Source organism: Dasypus novemcinctus, chromosome 8 (assembly GCF_030445035.2).
Source record: "Dasypus novemcinctus isolate mDasNov1 chromosome 8, mDasNov1.1.hap2, whole genome shotgun sequence".
Classification (NCBI taxonomy): Eukaryota; Metazoa; Chordata; class Mammalia; order Cingulata; family Dasypodidae; genus Dasypus; species Dasypus novemcinctus.
The window spans coordinates 24958619-24977224 of record NC_080680.1 but is presented as its reverse complement, the minus strand read 5'-3'; the positions used below and the strand labels follow the sequence as shown (position 1 = coordinate 24977224).

Genomic DNA, 18606 nt, shown 5'->3' with positions numbered 1-18606 from the left:
TACTAAGAGTGATGAACAGAACTAGGGAAGAAATAATGACAAAGGAGCTAATTTTTAAGCTAGTATCTTTTTTAAAAATTTTATTTATTCATTAAAAAAAAAATATTACATTCAAAAAATATGAAGCCCCATTCACCCCCACCCCACCACTCCCCCCACAGTAACACTCTCCCCCATCATCATGACACATCCATTGCATCTAAGCTAGTATCTTTTTAAAGCACGAGAGCAAATTATGAGGGTATTGGTACATGACTTTTAATGAGAAGGGGTGTGGGTAATATAGCTCAAGTAAGGCATAAGCTTCAAAAGAGCTGTGGTTTATGGAGAGGGAAGTTGTTTGGGCAGCAGTGAAGTGAAGAAGCAAGAAGTTCACTTCCTGGCTCTGAGAACCATAAGATGTGTGAAAGGAAGTATCTGCCATTTGAGAGGACTTTAAGGCAACCTGTATTCTTAGGATAAACAGATTTCAGTAAAGGCAAGGAGGTTGTGGTTAACTGCAGGTAATAAGCTTATATCAGTAAATAGTACAAAAGGAAAATAAATTTTAGTCCAAATTTTAAAAATTAATGAACCAATATAATCTTGCCCTATGAGGATTACAGCTCTCTTGCCCTATGAAATAGGCCTCTTTGGAATCTATTCTGCTAGGTAGTTTAAATCTAATTACTTCATTAAAATATATTGTTATAAAACTGTCATGAATGCCATGTAGAAGTAAAGTGAAAATCTGGCTGACCCAAAGAATCCACAATTCAAAAAGTCTTCAATTTAAACTACAAAAACCCTGATATTAACTACCTGAACTCATGAACCTTGTTAATACCATCCTAAACTGGACACATGACATCTTTCTGTACAGTACAGGCTAAGAAAATGGTTGAAAAAGTACTGTAACTTCAATATTGCTGCCATTTCAAGACATGCATGATGCTATACCAGGCAGCTGATATGAAAAAGGAAAGGAAGGCAAAAAGATTTTAAATATTGGAATTCTGTATCTTTCAGCTGCATAACAGCCCACCCCAAAATTCGGTGGATTAAAAAATATTTATTATCTCTCGCTGTGCTGTGAATTGACTGGACTCAACTCAACAGTTCTTCCTTCAGGTCTCTCATGTGCTTGCATCAAATGGCAGCAGCGGCTGGAGTCATCCAAAGGCAAGATTGGGCAGGACATTTAAGATGACTCATTCACATGGGTGGCAGTTGTGGGTTGGGAGTTGACTTGGAGCTATCAATCAGAGTGCCTACATGTAATCTCTCAGGTGGTTTGAGCTTCTCACACTATGGAGATCTTATGTACTTGGACTTCTTACAAGGCAGCTTCTTTCCCCCAAAGCATGTAGGGAATGCTCAAGAAAGAAAAGGTGAGAGCTGTTAGTTTCTTAAGGCCTGGAGTCATTCTGCTGTATTCTGTTATCAAAGAACACATAGAATTCATCCAAACCTGAGGAATAGGAACCCAAACACTACCTTTCTATGAGAAGAATGTCAAAGATTTTGTGGTTATCTTTAATTTTCCATGGTCCGCCCTTGGGCCACAAATTATTTACATTTCTCCCACAGGCAGTACATACTCATTCCCATCCTCCTAACACTACCTCCCATTATGGCAGTAGATCCAATTTTAGGATCTCATCATCTAAAGTTAGGTCCAAATGCAGAATCAAGAGAGAAGTTATCTGCTCTCTACCCACTAGCATATAATAAAAAGAGACAGGATAACCACAGTAGATACTTGTATTCAAAAAGGAGGAAAATATGACACACTTATCAGTCACTGGTCTATAGCAAATCTGAACTGTAGCTAAACACATGTTGTCAGTTCCTTATTAGAAGCCTAATTTAGTTCTGTTGTTGGCTTTACAATCTGAGTCATCCTTACTTTTCCATATGAAATAGCCCTGATTTGCATCTGGACAGCATTCTCCGACTGCTTCCTACAGATAGAAGACTGAGGTTCCAAAGACCTTTTATTTTGTACCCTTTCTGTCCCCTTGAGTTCAAGCGATTACAATTCCTTTAAAATCTGTGTGGATTTCTTATAATCAACTTCATTTGACAAAAGCCATACCCACATTTGTTTCTGAGACAAATTTGTTTCTGAGAAACATTTGTTTCTCTTCCTCACGCTGCCTGTGAGGCTGTAGTACAAAGCCCTTGAGAATCTCAACAGCCCCTAGTTAAGAGGATGGATATGAGACATGCCCTTAAGATCTGTAGTAGCCCTGTAAGGCAGTCCCTTTAATCTTTAATGGCTTTATAGCCATACCCTTGGGAGACCTTTATCCTGAAGTCATGCTTTACTCATAGCATGGACTTGATCTCTGCCCTTAAGGCATTCATTACTTTGAGAATTATTGGGGATGGGGGAGGGGAAGACTGGGGTCAACAGTTTTCTTTTTGAACCCTTAAAATTCTGGCTACTTTATAATTCTTTAAATTCTGCTAAAAAAACAGAAGTTTCTTTTTTAGCTCATCTCTTTCTTCTGGTATTTTATCATAGGTAGAAGAAATCAATTGCATCTTTCTATATTCTGTCTGAAAAACCTGTTCAACTAGATCCATCTTCATTAGGTTCATTTTCTGTTTTCCATGCTACTACAGGCAATAATGTAGCCAAACTTTCTGTCATTTCATAACAGGAATCCCCTTCCAATACCATTCTTCTCCATGTCCTTCAAGGCCTTACCAAAAGTCTCCTCAAATCCCTCCAACCATTCATTATCAGGTGACTTGCATCTTGTCAGCTTCTTCCTGCCACCTGACCCCAAAGCTAATACCACAAGCTTTGTTTATGTTTTTTGTTAACAGCAGTACCTCATTTCCAAGTAACAAATTTTGTTTCAGTTATCTATTCCTGTGTAACATACTACTTGCAAAATTAGGAGTTTAAAACGACAGTTTATTATTCTTACTCTGCTGTGGGTTGCTTAGCAGTTTTCACGTGATTTCTCATGTAGGTGTAGTCAGAATGTAGCTGAGATTGGTGTCACATGAAGGCTTGACTGGGATGGATACCCAAAATAGCTCACTTACATGACCTAGAGTTGTTAGCTAGGTTGAGGCCATCAACCGAAGGCTGTAAGTAGCCTTTCCTTGTGTCTTGGGTTTCCTATAGCATGGTGGTCTCAAAATAATCACACATGCTGCTAATTCCCTCAGAGGGAGTGTTCTAAGAGGGTGGAAATGGAAGTTGCAATCTCTTTAAGTCCCAGGTTTAGAAACAGCTAAGTGCTTTTTTGTCATATTCTATTGGTCAAAAAAGGTACATGGGCTCACACTCCCACCCCGCAGATTCAAGGGAAGAAATCATAGACAGTACTTCTTAATGGAGGAATGTAAAAGATTCATGGCCAAATTAGAAGAAGGGGCAGTCAAGAATATTTGCATGTGACTGATTTTATACACACATATGCACATTTATATTTATTTAAGACACTTATGACAGGAGTTTTCTCTGAATCCATTTATTTTGTTTTTCTACACTTTGCCTTTTAGCCCAATGGCTTTCAACTTGGCTGGTTGCTGTTTTTTAAATCATCTGGAAAACTGCTTCACTATATGACTGCATGATAATTTTGTTTGCTCTCATACATAAGCATAAAAGGCTGATATTATAACATTTAGAAATAGGAACATACCTTGTTATTCTGACCAAAAATAATTAACTATTGAGAGCAGATGTGGCTCAAGTGGTTGAGTGCCTGCTTCCCACACGGGAGGTACCCATTTTGGTCCCCAGTGTCTTCTAAAACACACACAAAAAACCAAACAAGTGAACAAATGAAAAAAACAACTCAGGGGAGCTGATGTGGCTCAGTGGTTGAGGCCAGCTTCCCACAGGATATGAGTTGTGGGTTCAATCCCTGGCTCCAGTACCTCAAAAAAAAAATTACTATTAAATAAGTCTGAATATTAGACAATATGAATAGCATTGATTTTAGAAATGAAAAATCAATAAATCTTAATATATAATTTCTTAGAATATGCGGCACTACTGTATCTAGACATGAATGTTATGTTTTTTAAGATTTTTTAAAATTTCCTTCCCACCCCCCCAGTTGTCTGTTCTCTGTGTCCATTTGCTGCATCTTCTTCTGTGACCGCTTCTACCCTTATCAGCGGCACCAGAATCTGTGTCTCCTTTTGTTGCATCATCTTGTTCTGTCAGCTCTCCATGTGTGTGGTGCCATTCTTGGGCAGACTGCACTTTCTTTTGCGCAGGGTGGCTCTCCTTACAAGGCGCACTCCTTGCGCGTGGGACTCCCCTACGTGGGGGACACCCCTGCGTGGCAGGGCACTCCTTGTGCGCATCAGCACTGCGCATGGGCCAGCTCCGCACGGGTCAGGAGGCCTGGGGTTTGAACCGCGGACCTCCTATGTGGTAGGCGGACGCCCTACCCATTGGGCCAAGTCCGCTTCCCTGTTAAGTTTGTTAAGATTTGAAATTAATGGCTCAAAAAGAACTATAGTGCTGAAAAAGAATAATTGAAACCATAATTGATGGCTATTTTCCTCCAACAATAGCTAGTTTAATGACAGGAGGTCCTTGAATTACTTGAAAATAGGTCAGCCTAGTCTCTAAAATCAAACTTTTTACTATAAATTAGTGGGTACACCTCCCTTAATGAGCTAGCAGAACTAAAAATTCTTTTTTCCAGGGATATGATAGACTAGGATGTTCAGACTAACTTCTGTGCCTTAAAAATCTAAAACACTGGAATACTTTTTAGAAGCACTGAAGGGCTGACAAATGGGGAGAAATCACTTAAAGAAAATGTGAAAATGAGGTAAACAGAAACACTATAAGTTGGTCAGATTAAGATTCTTAATATGCTGTTACAAAAGACCCATTTAGAATATAAGGATACAGAAAGACAATAAGAGGATGTTATCAAATATTCCCATGGAGACAAAAAGTGCAAAGAAGCTATCATATCAGATAGAACAGACTTTTAAAGCAAAAAAAAAAAATACTAGTGATAGTCACTTCAAAAAATAAAATTTATATTTCACCAAGACAGAACAATTTTAAATTTGAATGTACCTCAAAAGCAAAAAATGACAAAACCATAAAGAGAATTAGACAAATCCACCAACACTATTGAATTTTAACATATCTCAGTAATTGACAGAAGTGCAAACAAAGTCATTAAAATACATTAGATTGATTGAACTTGATCTATGTGAACACTGCACTCAACAACAGCAGAATACATTCTTTTCAAGCCCACACATCACATTTACTAAGTAGATCACAAACTGCTTTATAAAGCAAATCTCAACAACTTTCACAAGACTGAAATCACAGAGCACTTTCAGTAATCTATTATGTGTAACTTACTGTATGCCAATTATACCTCAATAAAGTTGTTTTTTAGAAAACTAATTTTATATAAGATGGTCTAATCCATATCCATTTTGTATATAAATATATATTTAAGTATTGGAAAGAAAATTATCTTTTCCCTAACAAATTCATTATGGGGAGCATATTGCATTTAATAAGTTTCTAAAATAATTCAAATCTAAGTTTGCAATATATAAAAAAATTAATATTGAATAGTTAATGGTTGTAAAAGTTCTAAAGTTCATAATTTTTTAAAATGAGAAGTTAAGCAAGTGAAACATCAAGTTGGTTGATCAAAACTTTGTAGGTTTCCTTGCAGCCATAGTCGTTTTGATTCCCAATGCTACTTCCCTAGATCAGTTCTATTATAGTAAAGGGTTCTGGATTAAAAATCAAAACAAAACTTCCATGTCCGAGTGATGCTCCATAATAATTAATACTTAATTCATCTGAACATGTCAATAAAATGAGTAATTTGATACATCCTATTCCCAGAAGAGCAAATTACTTTCTATGAGTATTTAACAGTACTTAACAGGAATCCAAGCATTAGTATTTATTTTTCCTTTTTCCTTTTTTATTGCCAACACAGTACCATGGATAAAATTTTGAAGAAAAAAAAAACCCTTAATCCCACCATCCCAACACAATCATTTTTATTTTTGAATACCACTTTCCAGTTTCTGTCCATACGTACATATATTTTTACACAGCTGTATTCAGTGTACAAGTTTGTATTTGTTTTATATTTAAACTGTTTCACATATTCCATGTTTTACATAGTCACTTTAATTATATCTTTTAAGGGCTGCATAATAACAGTTAACTGCTGACGTATTATATTAACTAATCATTCAAGTTGGATATTTGGGTTAGTATTATATTAACTAGATATTAAAGTTAAATATTTGGGTTATTTCCATGTTTCTCTATTATCATTACTGTGACACCTGTATAGATCTTCTGACTTTAAACTTTATTCTGCTTTCAAACTATTATCTTAGCATAAATTATCCTATATTGGGGTTAGTGGGTATATGAACATGGTTCTTGAGTAATATTACCATAATGCTTTTCCAAAAGGCTAAAACAAAAGTACAAGGTTACTAAGTACATATGGGTATCTACTTCCTAACCACCATCCCAGCATTAAGTGAATAAAATTTCAAATTCAATTAAAAATTTACCCCAGACCAATTCCTCAGTGACTTACAGACTTCCAAGGATCTTAAGCTATCTTTCACTTGACATCTTATCTTTGCTTCAAGCATGTTTCCTTCCTATAGCATATAATAACTAAATCATGGAAATTTACAATGCCTGGGTACTGAAACAGTTTACTTCTTTTTTAAATGCTTAAATTCTGTTTAAACATTCCCATTATTATTATATAGAAAGGGCTATAATTCCTTTAACAGACAGCTGCTTAATTTTAAACTATCAGTTAGAAATGGTTGATAAGACGACCAAATTATATAACTGGCAAGTAAATACCTAATTGATTGGCTCTGAAGTCAATCCTTCAGGCCCCTTTCCCCATCTCTGTTTTCTTGACTCTTTCCTCTTTGCTCATGAATACGGTCAAGGTCTCCTCTGTCCTAAATAAACAAACCAACCCTCACTCAATCCTCTAGCCCCTCAAGGCACCTCAGGTCCCTTTCTTTAACTGCCAAAATTCTTAAAGAGTTTAACTTTTTCCTCTTTAGTACCTTTCTCTGTGCCAACTCCTGGAAAAACTATTTTGAAGGTGATCAATGTAACCTATAGCTCTTAAATCCAATAGTCTTTCCTCAGCCTATTTACAACTTTCATAACTCGGCCTCCCCTCTCTCTGATCACTCTGTTTCCCATTATCCTCAAACTCTGTTCTCTGCAATACTCTCTTTGAATCCTTTTTACTTTGGATGTATCAACAATTCATACAACTTAATTGTCTCCAGACCCCAAATCCATAACTCCAGCTTTTCTCAAAGGACCAGATCTCTATTTCCAAATTGACAGTCTCTACTTTTAGATGCTCTGTGGACAAATCAAATTGAACATGTCAAAAGTCAATTTTGTCCATCATCTCTACTTAAATTCCTCTATGAGTGTATTCTGTTAATGGTACCATCATTTTCATTCTCATCCAAGCTGAGGATCTTGTTTTCATCTTTTTCTCACTTTTCACATCGTTTGTTAGATTATACCTTTGGAATGTTTTTTATTCCATTTTCTGAATTATACTGCTATCTTTATAGTTCAGATACTCTTTACCTCCTATTTCTACTATTACAAAAGCCTCCTTGATGTTTTCTTCCAACTGATTTTCTAAAATCTTTGTGAAAAAGCTGCCCATTCTTTAGGAATGATTTGAAATATGTTATATTTTCTATAAGCAATACCTGACCTTTCTCAACAGGTATACCCTCTTCTAAGCAACATAAAATTCTTATAAATTCCTGTATTCTAACTTGAATTCTAGTTGTGTACTATGCTCCTTTTATTCCTATTAGAATGAAAATAAATTGAAGGCCAAGAGTGCATCTTACTCAGCTTTTTATCAAAATTTTTCACTATCTGTTCTCATTTAAAACACAAATTCACTCTGTTCAACCAATCATTTACTGAGCACTTATTATAGGCCACAGTCACACCAGTTAAGTGGTACTGGGACTTTAACATAGCTTTAGTTCCTCTGATCTTACTACTACCATTAAAGAAGTAAAAAAATCCCACAGAGGATGTCAAAAATATTTGCTGAATTTAACTAATTGGCTATATTGCCATAATCACTTTTAAAGTAAGATTAATGGAGTTTGAAATCATTAAAACAAGTTGTCTAAGACATACCTTTAAAATAGTAAGATGTATTTTCTTCTACACTCCAATAGCAATTTGAATACATATTTTTATAGAAATACTTTATGATTATCTTTTTACATTTGTTTTCTCCCAATAAATTAAAGGATGTCTCATTATATCTGCATCTCCGTATTTAGCACAACATAATAAGCTATCAGTAATTTAACTGGACATTCAAGAAGCTGAAAATAATCTAAGTGCTGATATTGATGAAAGCAGAATACCTGAGAAATCAATTTAACAGAGACAAAATCACCAGATTGACCACTGATTGTTTTTTCTATCTCTTACTAGATAAAGACTTCCATGCTGAAACTGACACATCAGCCTAGACATGATAGATGAAGCATGAAGGGTGGATACATCAATTTAGGAAAGAGTGTTCAGGGAGAAAAAGAGAGCTATGCATATAGTGCTCTAGAGAATGCCTACCAGGCCTCCTTGACCCGTGTGGAGCTGGCCCGCGTGCAGGGAATGCTGATGTGCACAGAGAGAGCTGATGCGTGCAGGGAGTGCCCTGCCATACAGGGGTGTCCCCCGTAGGGGAGCCCCATGTGCAAGGAGTACACCCGGTAAGGAGAGCCGCCCAGCGCGAAAGAAAGTGCAGACTGCCCCGGAGTGGTGGGGCCCACGAGGAGAGATAACGCAACCAAAAAAAAAAAAGGATTCCCAGTGCTGCTGGTAAGGATGGAAGTGGTCATAGAGGAACACACAGCGAATGGACACAGAGAGCAGACAACAGGGGGGGAGGGGGAAGGAGAGAGAAAGAAAGAAATAAATCTTTTTAAAAAAAGAAAAAAAAAAAAAAAAGAGAATGCCTAACACAAAAGAGTCCTCTCTTCTTGAAGTGTTTTCTTTGTACCCAAGTAATTTTTAATCAATACACACTAGTGAAAATGGCAAAACTGCTGAGTGTCTACCATGTGCCAGGTGCTGTAATAGGTGCTAGATAATGTCCCAAATGGGAAATGTGCAATAGATAATCAAAAGCAGACAATATAGTATGCTTTGGTAATTCCATTTATTAACTACTTGGGTAATTCAGTTTTACTGGAAACTATTCTATCAAATTCTGTCTAGCCTTGTTCATGTAAGATGGCATTAGAAATCTGATTTTATTCATCACTGGGTTGAAAAGTATGTCATCATAGAATATTGCTATATATGTTTTATGAATTATGTACTGATGGTACCTATTGTTCCAATTTTAGTATATGTGCTACCTATTGTTAATCAAAGGTAAAATAAGGGATAAACTATCTAAAAATGGTCACCTTATTAATGACTAAATAAATATTTCATTAGCCTATGCCACATAGTAGGCTAAGCACTGCGAATCTAGGGAGTAATAAGTCACGATTCTTGGCAAGGTTCATATAATCATATGGAGGAAGCCAGACTTATAAAGCAATGATAACAATTTCATTGCCTTTCTGTTTAGGTATTTAATTTTTTTCAAAGACTCTCATGAAGTAGAACCCCTTATAATGCTGGTTTTGGAGGCCAAGACTAATATTTATATATTCATCTTCATCAGAAAAAATATATTTAATTTAATGAATCATAATTATATTTCACTGTCTACACTAAAAATGGATCCCATATGCTAGTATTCTAGTTATTGATCTACCCATGAAAAATCTATCATTCATTCCTCACCCACATACACACTCTATTCCCAGTGTCATGTAACCGTCCTCAAGCCACACTGTTCTTTAAATAAATCCCGCAGCCCATTACTTCCGTCTGGAATCATTATCAAAAAATTTATAGAAATATTTTCTATGCTCCAAAAACTATCTCATGAAAGTTCTCTCAATTTCCAAACAATATATCAAACTCGTTACAATATGTATGGTAATTAATTTTGCTCTTGTCTTTATTTACCCACACTCACTATTTCCTATGAACATAAGCTATTCTTGAGGACATCAACCTTATCTTATGCACCTTGTATGTTCTGTAGGATTTAGCTCACAGAAAGTGCTGAGTAAATATTCACAGCACCTAAATGATTCAACTAATTGTGCTATAAGCAAAACTAATACTTTTACGTTATTTCTGAAACTTAAAAAAATTGAACACATTAGTGGAAGAGTAAATTTTATTGACTGATGAAAAACTAAAGTGATAAGAAGTATGGATAGTAAACAATAACCATTGAGTTCTGCTGGAATTCTATTTTTCTTCTTTCACTTTAAGCCAAAAGAAGATAAAATCAAAGATGGTTAGTGAGCTAGTCATTTTTAGTTTCTTCAACAAAAACTGCATAGTTTAGCAGTTACAGAGCATTAAATATATACATTTTTGCAAAACCCTGAAAGTTTTCATTTTTGTGTTGTCTTCAAAGGCCAATGTAATCACCTGCACTGGTCGGATTCAGAGTTTCTTTTCCCTTTTCGGCCACTCTGTAAAGAAAAATAAAGAAAAGTATTTAGGACATGCCATTTGGGGACCATTTTCATTTTAAAAATATATGAGACCAAAGGCACAATCAGTGGTCAAGGCCTTTGGTAGGAGAAGAATGCAATTTTTCTTCTGAGTTTGTTGTAAATGTGAGAGTGCATTCCACTGAATTGTTTTTATGTGATTATTTTTACAAATGGGTAAAGTAGATTGTAGAAAATGGTTACATCCATTTGAATTAGGCTAGGCTTAGTAAGATCACCAATATCTCATTTTTTAGAGGTCATTTCACTGTCCCAGACTTGTTTAAAAATAAAGCATCGATCAATACTAAAATAAACCCCATACTTAATTTGCTCCATCTAATTAGCAAATTTGGTAATTCAGCTCATTTACCTATTTGGGTTATTCAGTTTATAATTCAAGTTCTGTCTAGTCTTGTATATTTTAGACATATTAGGAATCTGATTTTATTCATCACTGGGTTGAAAGGTAGGTTATACTTTTCATATTGTTCAGTGGCATATCTAAATCTGTATTTAATTTGCTCCATATGAAATTCCACCTATTGTATTTGACTTGAGCCAAGGAAGGAGAAAGGCAACTTTAAAGACAAGAAGTGTTTTACAATAATTACTTTTCACATAATGTTTTTTTGCCTTATTCTGATTTAAGAAGCAAATACTTATTTTGGAAATTTGGAAAAGTACAAAGGCATAATACTTTTCACATAATGTTTTTTTGCCTTATTCTGATTTAAGAAGCAAATACTTATTTTGGAAATTTGGAAAAGTACAAAGGCATAAAGAAGAAAAATTGAAATAATCTATAACGATGCTCCAAATAACCACAAAGAGTGGTTTGATGTATTTACCTTACAATAGTTTTTTTTTTTTTCATTTTTATAAGCAAAGGTAAGGGTACCCAAACTTGGTTGATCATAAGAATCAACTAAGTAGTAATTTTTAAAATTCTCGTTCCTAGGCTTTTTCGCAAGCTGCTTTAATCAGAATTACAAGGAGTAGGCTGAAGACTATGTAATTTTTAAAGTTTCTCAATTGGGTCTGATGATCACTCAAGTATAGAAACTACTTGTCTGTACTAAAAGTGATGAGGGTTATATCTGGGGCACATGGAGCCCGGACTCTTTTGATAAGGGTTCTCTATTTCCTTCATTCTTTTTCTGCTTGTAGCTAGATCCATTCTCAGTGGTCAAAAAAATTCCACATCAAAAAAAAAAAAGTAAGACTGCTGTTATTGACTCCTGAGTAAGACATAAAAGTTTTATCAAGATTAATTTGAGAAAAAAGGTATGGGAACTTGTTAATGTGGATCATGAGATCTGTAATGACATATATTAAAAACAAGATTTATTACCAGTTAAACAGAAGGCAAGTAAAAATAAATTTACCAGAAAATTTTCTGTATGGTAGATACCCACTTTATATAGGCATCAGCATTGCATAGCTTAGAACTCTTACCTTGCTTCTAGAATTTTTTGTTTTAAACATACAAGGATCCTTCTCAAGACGTCTCAGGTCAAGAGAGTCCTCCTTTCTGGACTGATTAGATTTTGAAGCTAGGCTAAACAATTTTTATGTTCTCCAGGCCATCCATGGCTTTCAAACTTTTTTACTGTGATCCTACATTAATAAATGCATTTCATATCATAATTTAGACACATGTACATATGTACATACAAATACATATGTATATATATACAAATACATATATAGAGAGAAACAAAGCATTGATTTATTTATCACTTCATTAGAAAGACCTAAGAATAAAAGTGTCTTTGCTTCTCACGGACTGTCTCAAATGTATTATTTGTGATGAAAAATTTCAAAATTATAAAAGCATACCTGATATTTGGCTAATTCTGCTTGTAATACTTTCACCTTAGATCTTTCTTGTTCTAATGCAGCATGAAGTGAAGTCACCTATAACCAAATATTCAATGAAAAAAATACTTTCTCTTTTTAGACAAATACTCTAATTCTTAACACAATGATGATTATTTTTGACTGCTAGATGAACAGAGTGGAGGAAATATCCCATAATTTCAATATACATTATACTCAGCTGTATATTAAAGATAGATAGGACAAGGTCACTGTTTTATGAGAGAAGACAGCATAAGGATTGTAGGGGAGAAAATCAAGCCCTTGAAAAAAAGTTCTATCTGCCCTCCCTATTGCCATACTCATAACCCACATCAACTAAATGAAAATCTTATCTTCCTCCATTCTTCAGGACACATGTACCTCCCTCAGCATAATGGAGACTCTTCATTTAATAATGAAATATTATTTCTATCACTTTTTTGCAGTGCTAATGGGCTGTAGTTTTGTTTAGTCAAGGTTAATAATTCAGGACTGAAGAAAAGCTTAGGAACACCACTTATGTATGTTCACAGTTTTCCTTACCTGTATAGTTAGCTCATTCTTGATACTCTGCGATTCATCAACTTGCAGAAGTATTTCAGCTTTATCTTTCACTGACAAAAAGGAAAAATAGCACTATAATCTTTTCACTCAAATAATTTTAACAATACTTTTGTGAACCAAGACAAAGCAGTGCACTCAGACCCGTGATTTATTATCCTCATACATAGTGAAATTTGTGCTTAAGCAAGATAAAAATTTTTGTTATGTTCACATTGTTCCCTAATATAGCAATCTTGATGGAAAAAATTCATGTTTTCAAAACAAGTATTTTAGCAGAAATGTCTATAATTGAGGTATTATATTATTATTAAGGCCACTAGTTTTCAGTGAGTATATACAATTCTGGGAATGGAGGAATAGAAAATATAATTTGTAAAAATTCCCAAGTTGATTCTTGAGAGACTCCAGGTTGATTTTTGACACAAAAATATGCTATTTGAGCATCACAGTTAACTTTTAAAAATAAATTTGAATTACAAATATTATGTTGGCAGAGCTGTGATATCAGTACTCATATATTTGAACATTCTCTCCTTTGCTAATTTTATCATTATCTTTCTTCAGTCTCCCTAGCTTGTTTCAAAGTTGAGTTTTTTCATGAATTAGCTATTACCATGCATAAAGGAAGTCCCACATGGAGATTTTTAAAGCTTAGGAAGGGGCCAAAATATAGTCTCTTGCTTCCCCAAAGAGAAAAAAATCCTCTAGAATAATTCTAAGAGACAACGTATGTTATATGATCAGTTGTGAACTACGTTTAACAGTGCTTTACTGGTATGCAAAGTCAGATAAAAATAATTTTCTTGGCCTGCCCCAGACAATTAAAAAAAAAACCACTATTCTACATTGTTTTTAAAATCTTGCTTTAAGACTAGTCAGGGCATTTATGGCTTTTTCCCTACACAAATTTTTTTCCTGGTTCATAGTTTAATGGCTGTGCAGGTCCCCTCATTTCTGCCATTCATGTGTCCACTGCCTTGGGGTTAGGGTCTGCTGCTCAAAGGTGAGGATGTATGGGAGCTCTTCCCATAGGCACGTGTTCACCAGTCTATGTCTCTGAAGTATGAGCTTCTGCTGGAAAGCTTGACGCACATCAGTTGGGAGTAGTCCTCCACCTCCACTTGCTCAATCTCCAGCTCCCGCTGCAGTTTCTCCCAAAGGTTCTCGGCATTGAATTCCATCTTTGTAGCCAGAAAAGACACAGCCCAGCTGGGCTGGTACCCAAGCCCAGATGCTGGCCATACTGCTTCTGCCCTTACTCACTTTCAGCAGCTTTTAGCAAACGAATACATGATCCTATATAAAATTCTTCTACTGGACTACTTATAGTGTGGAATATGAAAACTGATGTTATTTACTGGTAGCCATTTTAAATCTAGTTTTTAGAATACAATTTAAAAAAATAAATTTTACTGATATATATTAATAAAGCATATAATCCATTCAAAGTGTACAATTAATGGTATCTGGTATAATCAAATAGTTGTGCATTTATCACTTCGCCTCTCAATCTCTCTATGCTTCCCCTGCTGTATATAGCTGCTATTCTGTTTCTGCCTCTCTAGTATATTTGTATACTTCAGTAGGTGGAGGCCCTATCACTTGAGCCACAATCACTTCCTGGCACACAGTTTCTGATGATATCTGCTTATAATCCTTTTTATTTCTGCGGGATCAGTCTTAACTTCCCATTCTCATTTCTGATTTATTTCCATCTCTTCTCTTTTTCTTTGTTGATCTGGCTAAGGGTTTGCTAGTTTTATTGATCTTCTCAATAAAATTTTGGTTTTGTTTATTTTCTGTTTTTGTGTGTGTGGGTCTCAATTTCATTTCTTTCTGGTCTAATCCTTATTATTTTCTTCCTTCTGTTTGCTGTTCTTTTCCTAGTTCCTCTAGGTGTTCAGTTAGGTTCATGATTTTAGCTTTCTTCTTTTTTAGGCAATTATGGCTATAAATTTCCCTCTCAGCACTGCCTTCGCTGTACCCTGTAAATTTTGATAAGTTGTGCTCTTGTTTTCATTCATCTCAATTTACTATTTTCTCTTACAATTTCTTCTTTGACCCACTGATTGTTTAATAGTGTGTTGTTTAGCTTACACACATCTGTGAATTTTCCCTTTTCCCATCTATTATTTGTTTTTTTTTCCTGTTTTTGTTTTCTTTTTCTTGTATTTTTTCGATTTTTTTCTTTTTGTCTTTTTGTTATTGTTTATTTTTCTTGTATTTTTCCCATCTATTATTGCTTTCCAGCTTCATTCCATTATGGTCTGAGAGGGTGCTTTGTGTAATTTTCATCTTTTTATATTTTTGAGACCTGCCTGTGACCCAACATGCTGTCTATCCAGGAAAAGACCCACAAGCACTTGAGAAGAATATATCATCCACTGATTTGGGATGCAACATTCTATATATGTCTGTTAGGTTTAGCTTGTTTATCATACCGTTTAAGTTCTCTGTTTCCTTGTTGATAATCTGTCTAGTTTTTCTATCTAATACTGTGAGTGGTATGTTGAAGCCTCCAACTATTATTGTAGAGATGTCTATTTCTCCCTTCAGTTTCTAGAGTTTGCCTCATGTATTTTGGGACACCCAGGTTAGGTGCATAGATATTTATAATTATTATTTCTTCCTGGTAGATTATCCCTTTTAATAATATATATAATAATTTTAATAATACATAATGTATCTTATAATTTGCATTTAAAGCCTATTTTGTCTGATATTATAGTATAGCTACTCCTGCTCATTTTTGGTTACTGTTTGTATATTTTTTTAGAACTTATTTATGAAGCAGTTTTATTTTATTTTTTTGTCTTTATTTTTTTAATGTTACAATAAAGAAAATGAGGTCCCCATATATCTCCCCACCCCCTCACCTACTCCTCCCCCCATAACAACCTCCTCCATCATCATGAGACATTCATTGCACAGTTTTATTGAGATATATTCACACACTGTACCATCTATCCAAAGCGTATAATCAGTGACTTTTATTATAATCACAATGTTGTGCACTCACCATCACAAAAAATTTTAGAACAAGTTCATTACTCCAAAAAGAAAAACTCCACACCCCATAGCATTGCTTCCCCAGCCTTACAAAACCAGTAATCTAATTTCTTCTTTTTAAACTGATTTATACTTACATTTTATATAAATGGAATCATACAATATGTAGTATTTTGTGTCTAGTTTCTTTTACTTCATGTAATTTTTTTGGTCTGATATTAATATTTTGTAGTATTAACATATTTGTTGAGCTTCAAAGGAAAATGGTCCTATTTATGCAATTTTACCCATATTCATATTTTACATGCAGTTTTAACATCATTCACTTCAAGCTGATTTGTATCCCTGGATCTAAGGTGAGTCTCTTATAGGCAGCATATAAATGGCTCGTATTTTTTAACCATCTGGTCAGCCTATATCTTTTGTTTAGGAGGTACCAGGGATTGAACCCAGGACATACATGGGAAGAAGGCACTCTACCACTGAGCTTCATCTGCTCCCTCAGGTTTTGCCTTCTGAAATTACTGTAAATGCATTATTTACTTTCACCATTTTATTCTTTGGCTTTCATGTGTCTTATCTTATTTTTGTCAATCTTTTTACTCTTTTGGTTACCTGCTAGGCTTCTCTTCTATACTCTCCTCCAAGCTTTGCTCACCTGTCTTAATTCTTTTAGGCTGTACTCTTTCAGATTCCTGAAGAGGAAGATTCTATCTTATGAACTCTTAGTTTCTGCTTATTTGCGAGCATTTTAAAGTCACCTTCATATTTGAAGGACAATTTTGCTAGATAAAGAATTCTCTGCTGGCAGTTTTTCTCTTTCAGTATCCTAATTGTATCATACCACTGTTTTCTAGCCACCATGGTTTCTTTTTTTTTTTTTAAAGATTTATTTATTTCTCTCCCCTTCCCCCCATCCCCACCCCTGTTGTCTGTTCTCTGTGTCTATTTGCTGCATCTTCTTCTTTGTCCACTTCTGTTGTTGTCAGCAGCATGGGAATCTGTGTTTCTTTTTTTTGTTGCGTCATCTTGTTGTGTCAGCTCTCTGCGTGGGTGGCACCATTCTTAGGCAGGCTACACTTTCTTTCGCACTGGGCGGCTCTCCTTATGGGGCGCACTCCTTGCGCATGGGGCTCCCCTACGCGGGGGACATCCCAGCATGGCACGGTACTCCTTGAGTGCATCAGCACTGCGCATGGGCCAGCTTGAACCGCGGACCTCCCATGTGGTAGATGGACGCCCTAACCATTGGGCCAAGTCCACTTCCCCCATCATGGTTTCTAATGCAAAATCTGAACTAAGTTTACTGGGTGTCCCTTGAATGTGATGGTTTGCTTCTCCCTTTGCTGCTCTCAGAATTTTCTCTTTATCTTTGGCATTTGACATTCTGAGTAGTATGTGTCTTGGAGTAGGCTTATTTGGATTTATTCTAATTTGAGTACACTGAACTCCTAGCACATGTAAGTTCATTCCTTTCATTAGAGTTGGGAACTTTTCAGCCATTATTTCCTCAAATACTCTTTCTACCCCTTTTCCCTTCTCATTTCCTTCTAGATCTCCCAAGACACATATGTTGTGTTTCATGTTATGTTCAACTCCCTGCGACCCTGCTCAATTTTTTTCCATTCTTTTCTCTCTTCAATTTCAGCTGTTCAGTCTTCTGCATTACTTATTCTTTCTTCTATCTTTTCAAGTCTGCTGTCATATACCTCTAATGTATTTTTTATCTCACCTATTCTGTCTTTCATTCCAATAAGCTCTGTTACTTTTCTATTCAGGTTTTCAAATTCTTCTTTGTACGTGCCTAGGGTCTTCTTAATGTCCTTTATCTCTTTAGTCATATTGTCTTTCAACTCGATTTGTATGAACCTCGCTGATCGTCTCAAATCCTGTATCTCACCTGGGGCTTTGATATGTTCCTTTTCTTGGGCCATTCTTCCATTTTTTCACAAAAATTCATTTATAATTTTTTACTGATGTCTAGGCATCTGATCATGATGTTGAGTTTACTGTGATGCTCAATTTTTCTCTCTTGCATAGGGATTTGGTGGTGGGAGGTTGTGTGTTACTGCTGTTCTTTGGTTCAACCTGTCCTAGTCTTTAGGACTGTTGCTGTTTAGTTGCTCAAATCTGGGCCATGGGCCTAGTAATGGGTGTAGGACCCACTTCCAAGGGACTTAGGGAATGGCACTGTAAAGGCCAGAAAAAAATCTCCTTTTAAATTTCCTCACCTGAATGTCCCTGGTCTGCCAGCAGATGGCCCTCTTTGACAGCCCTCTCAGTTCAAAGTGTGGTGAGAGGGTGTTCACTGAAACACTGATGACAACAATTTGACAGAGGATCCTGCCTCGAGGCTATTCAGAGCCTCCTAGATCAAACTTTCTCTGAGGCTGTTCTCCAACTGTGGCCAGCAGCCCTCTCCCTTTTCTTGTGTGGGAAATAATTCCACTCCCCTCTGCATCCTCAGCACCCAGTCCTGGTCAGTAGGGAGAGTGTCTGTGAGTTGGTCTCTTGATTTCTCTGCCAGTTTCCAGGGCAACC

General features: G+C 35.7%; 1 protein-coding gene across 8 annotated transcripts in view; it reads right to left on the bottom strand.

Annotated features, from left to right (window-relative positions):
* Positions 1-4991: 4991 nt before the first annotated feature.
* Positions 4992-18606, bottom strand: part of GKAP1 (G kinase anchoring protein 1) — a 99061-nt gene continuing 85446 nt past the window's right edge. For 3 of the 8 annotated variants that reach the window (XR_009186760.2, XR_009186759.2, XR_009186762.2), the window contains 4 exons: positions 13036-13106; positions 12472-12549; positions 9019-10608; positions 4992-8628 (listed from right to left, as the gene is read on the bottom strand). Coding sequence is in view for 4 of the 8 variants with exons in the window: in XM_058301598.2 (XP_058157581.1) it covers positions 10561-10608; positions 12472-12549; positions 13036-13106 (197 nt within the window). In the remaining 4 variants the exon portion in view is untranslated. Of the gene's footprint in view, positions 10609-12471; positions 12550-13035; positions 13107-18606 lie in introns of all 8 variants that reach the window. The other 5 variants (XM_058301598.2, XM_058301599.2, XM_071216663.1 and 2 more) reach the window with 3 other exon arrangements.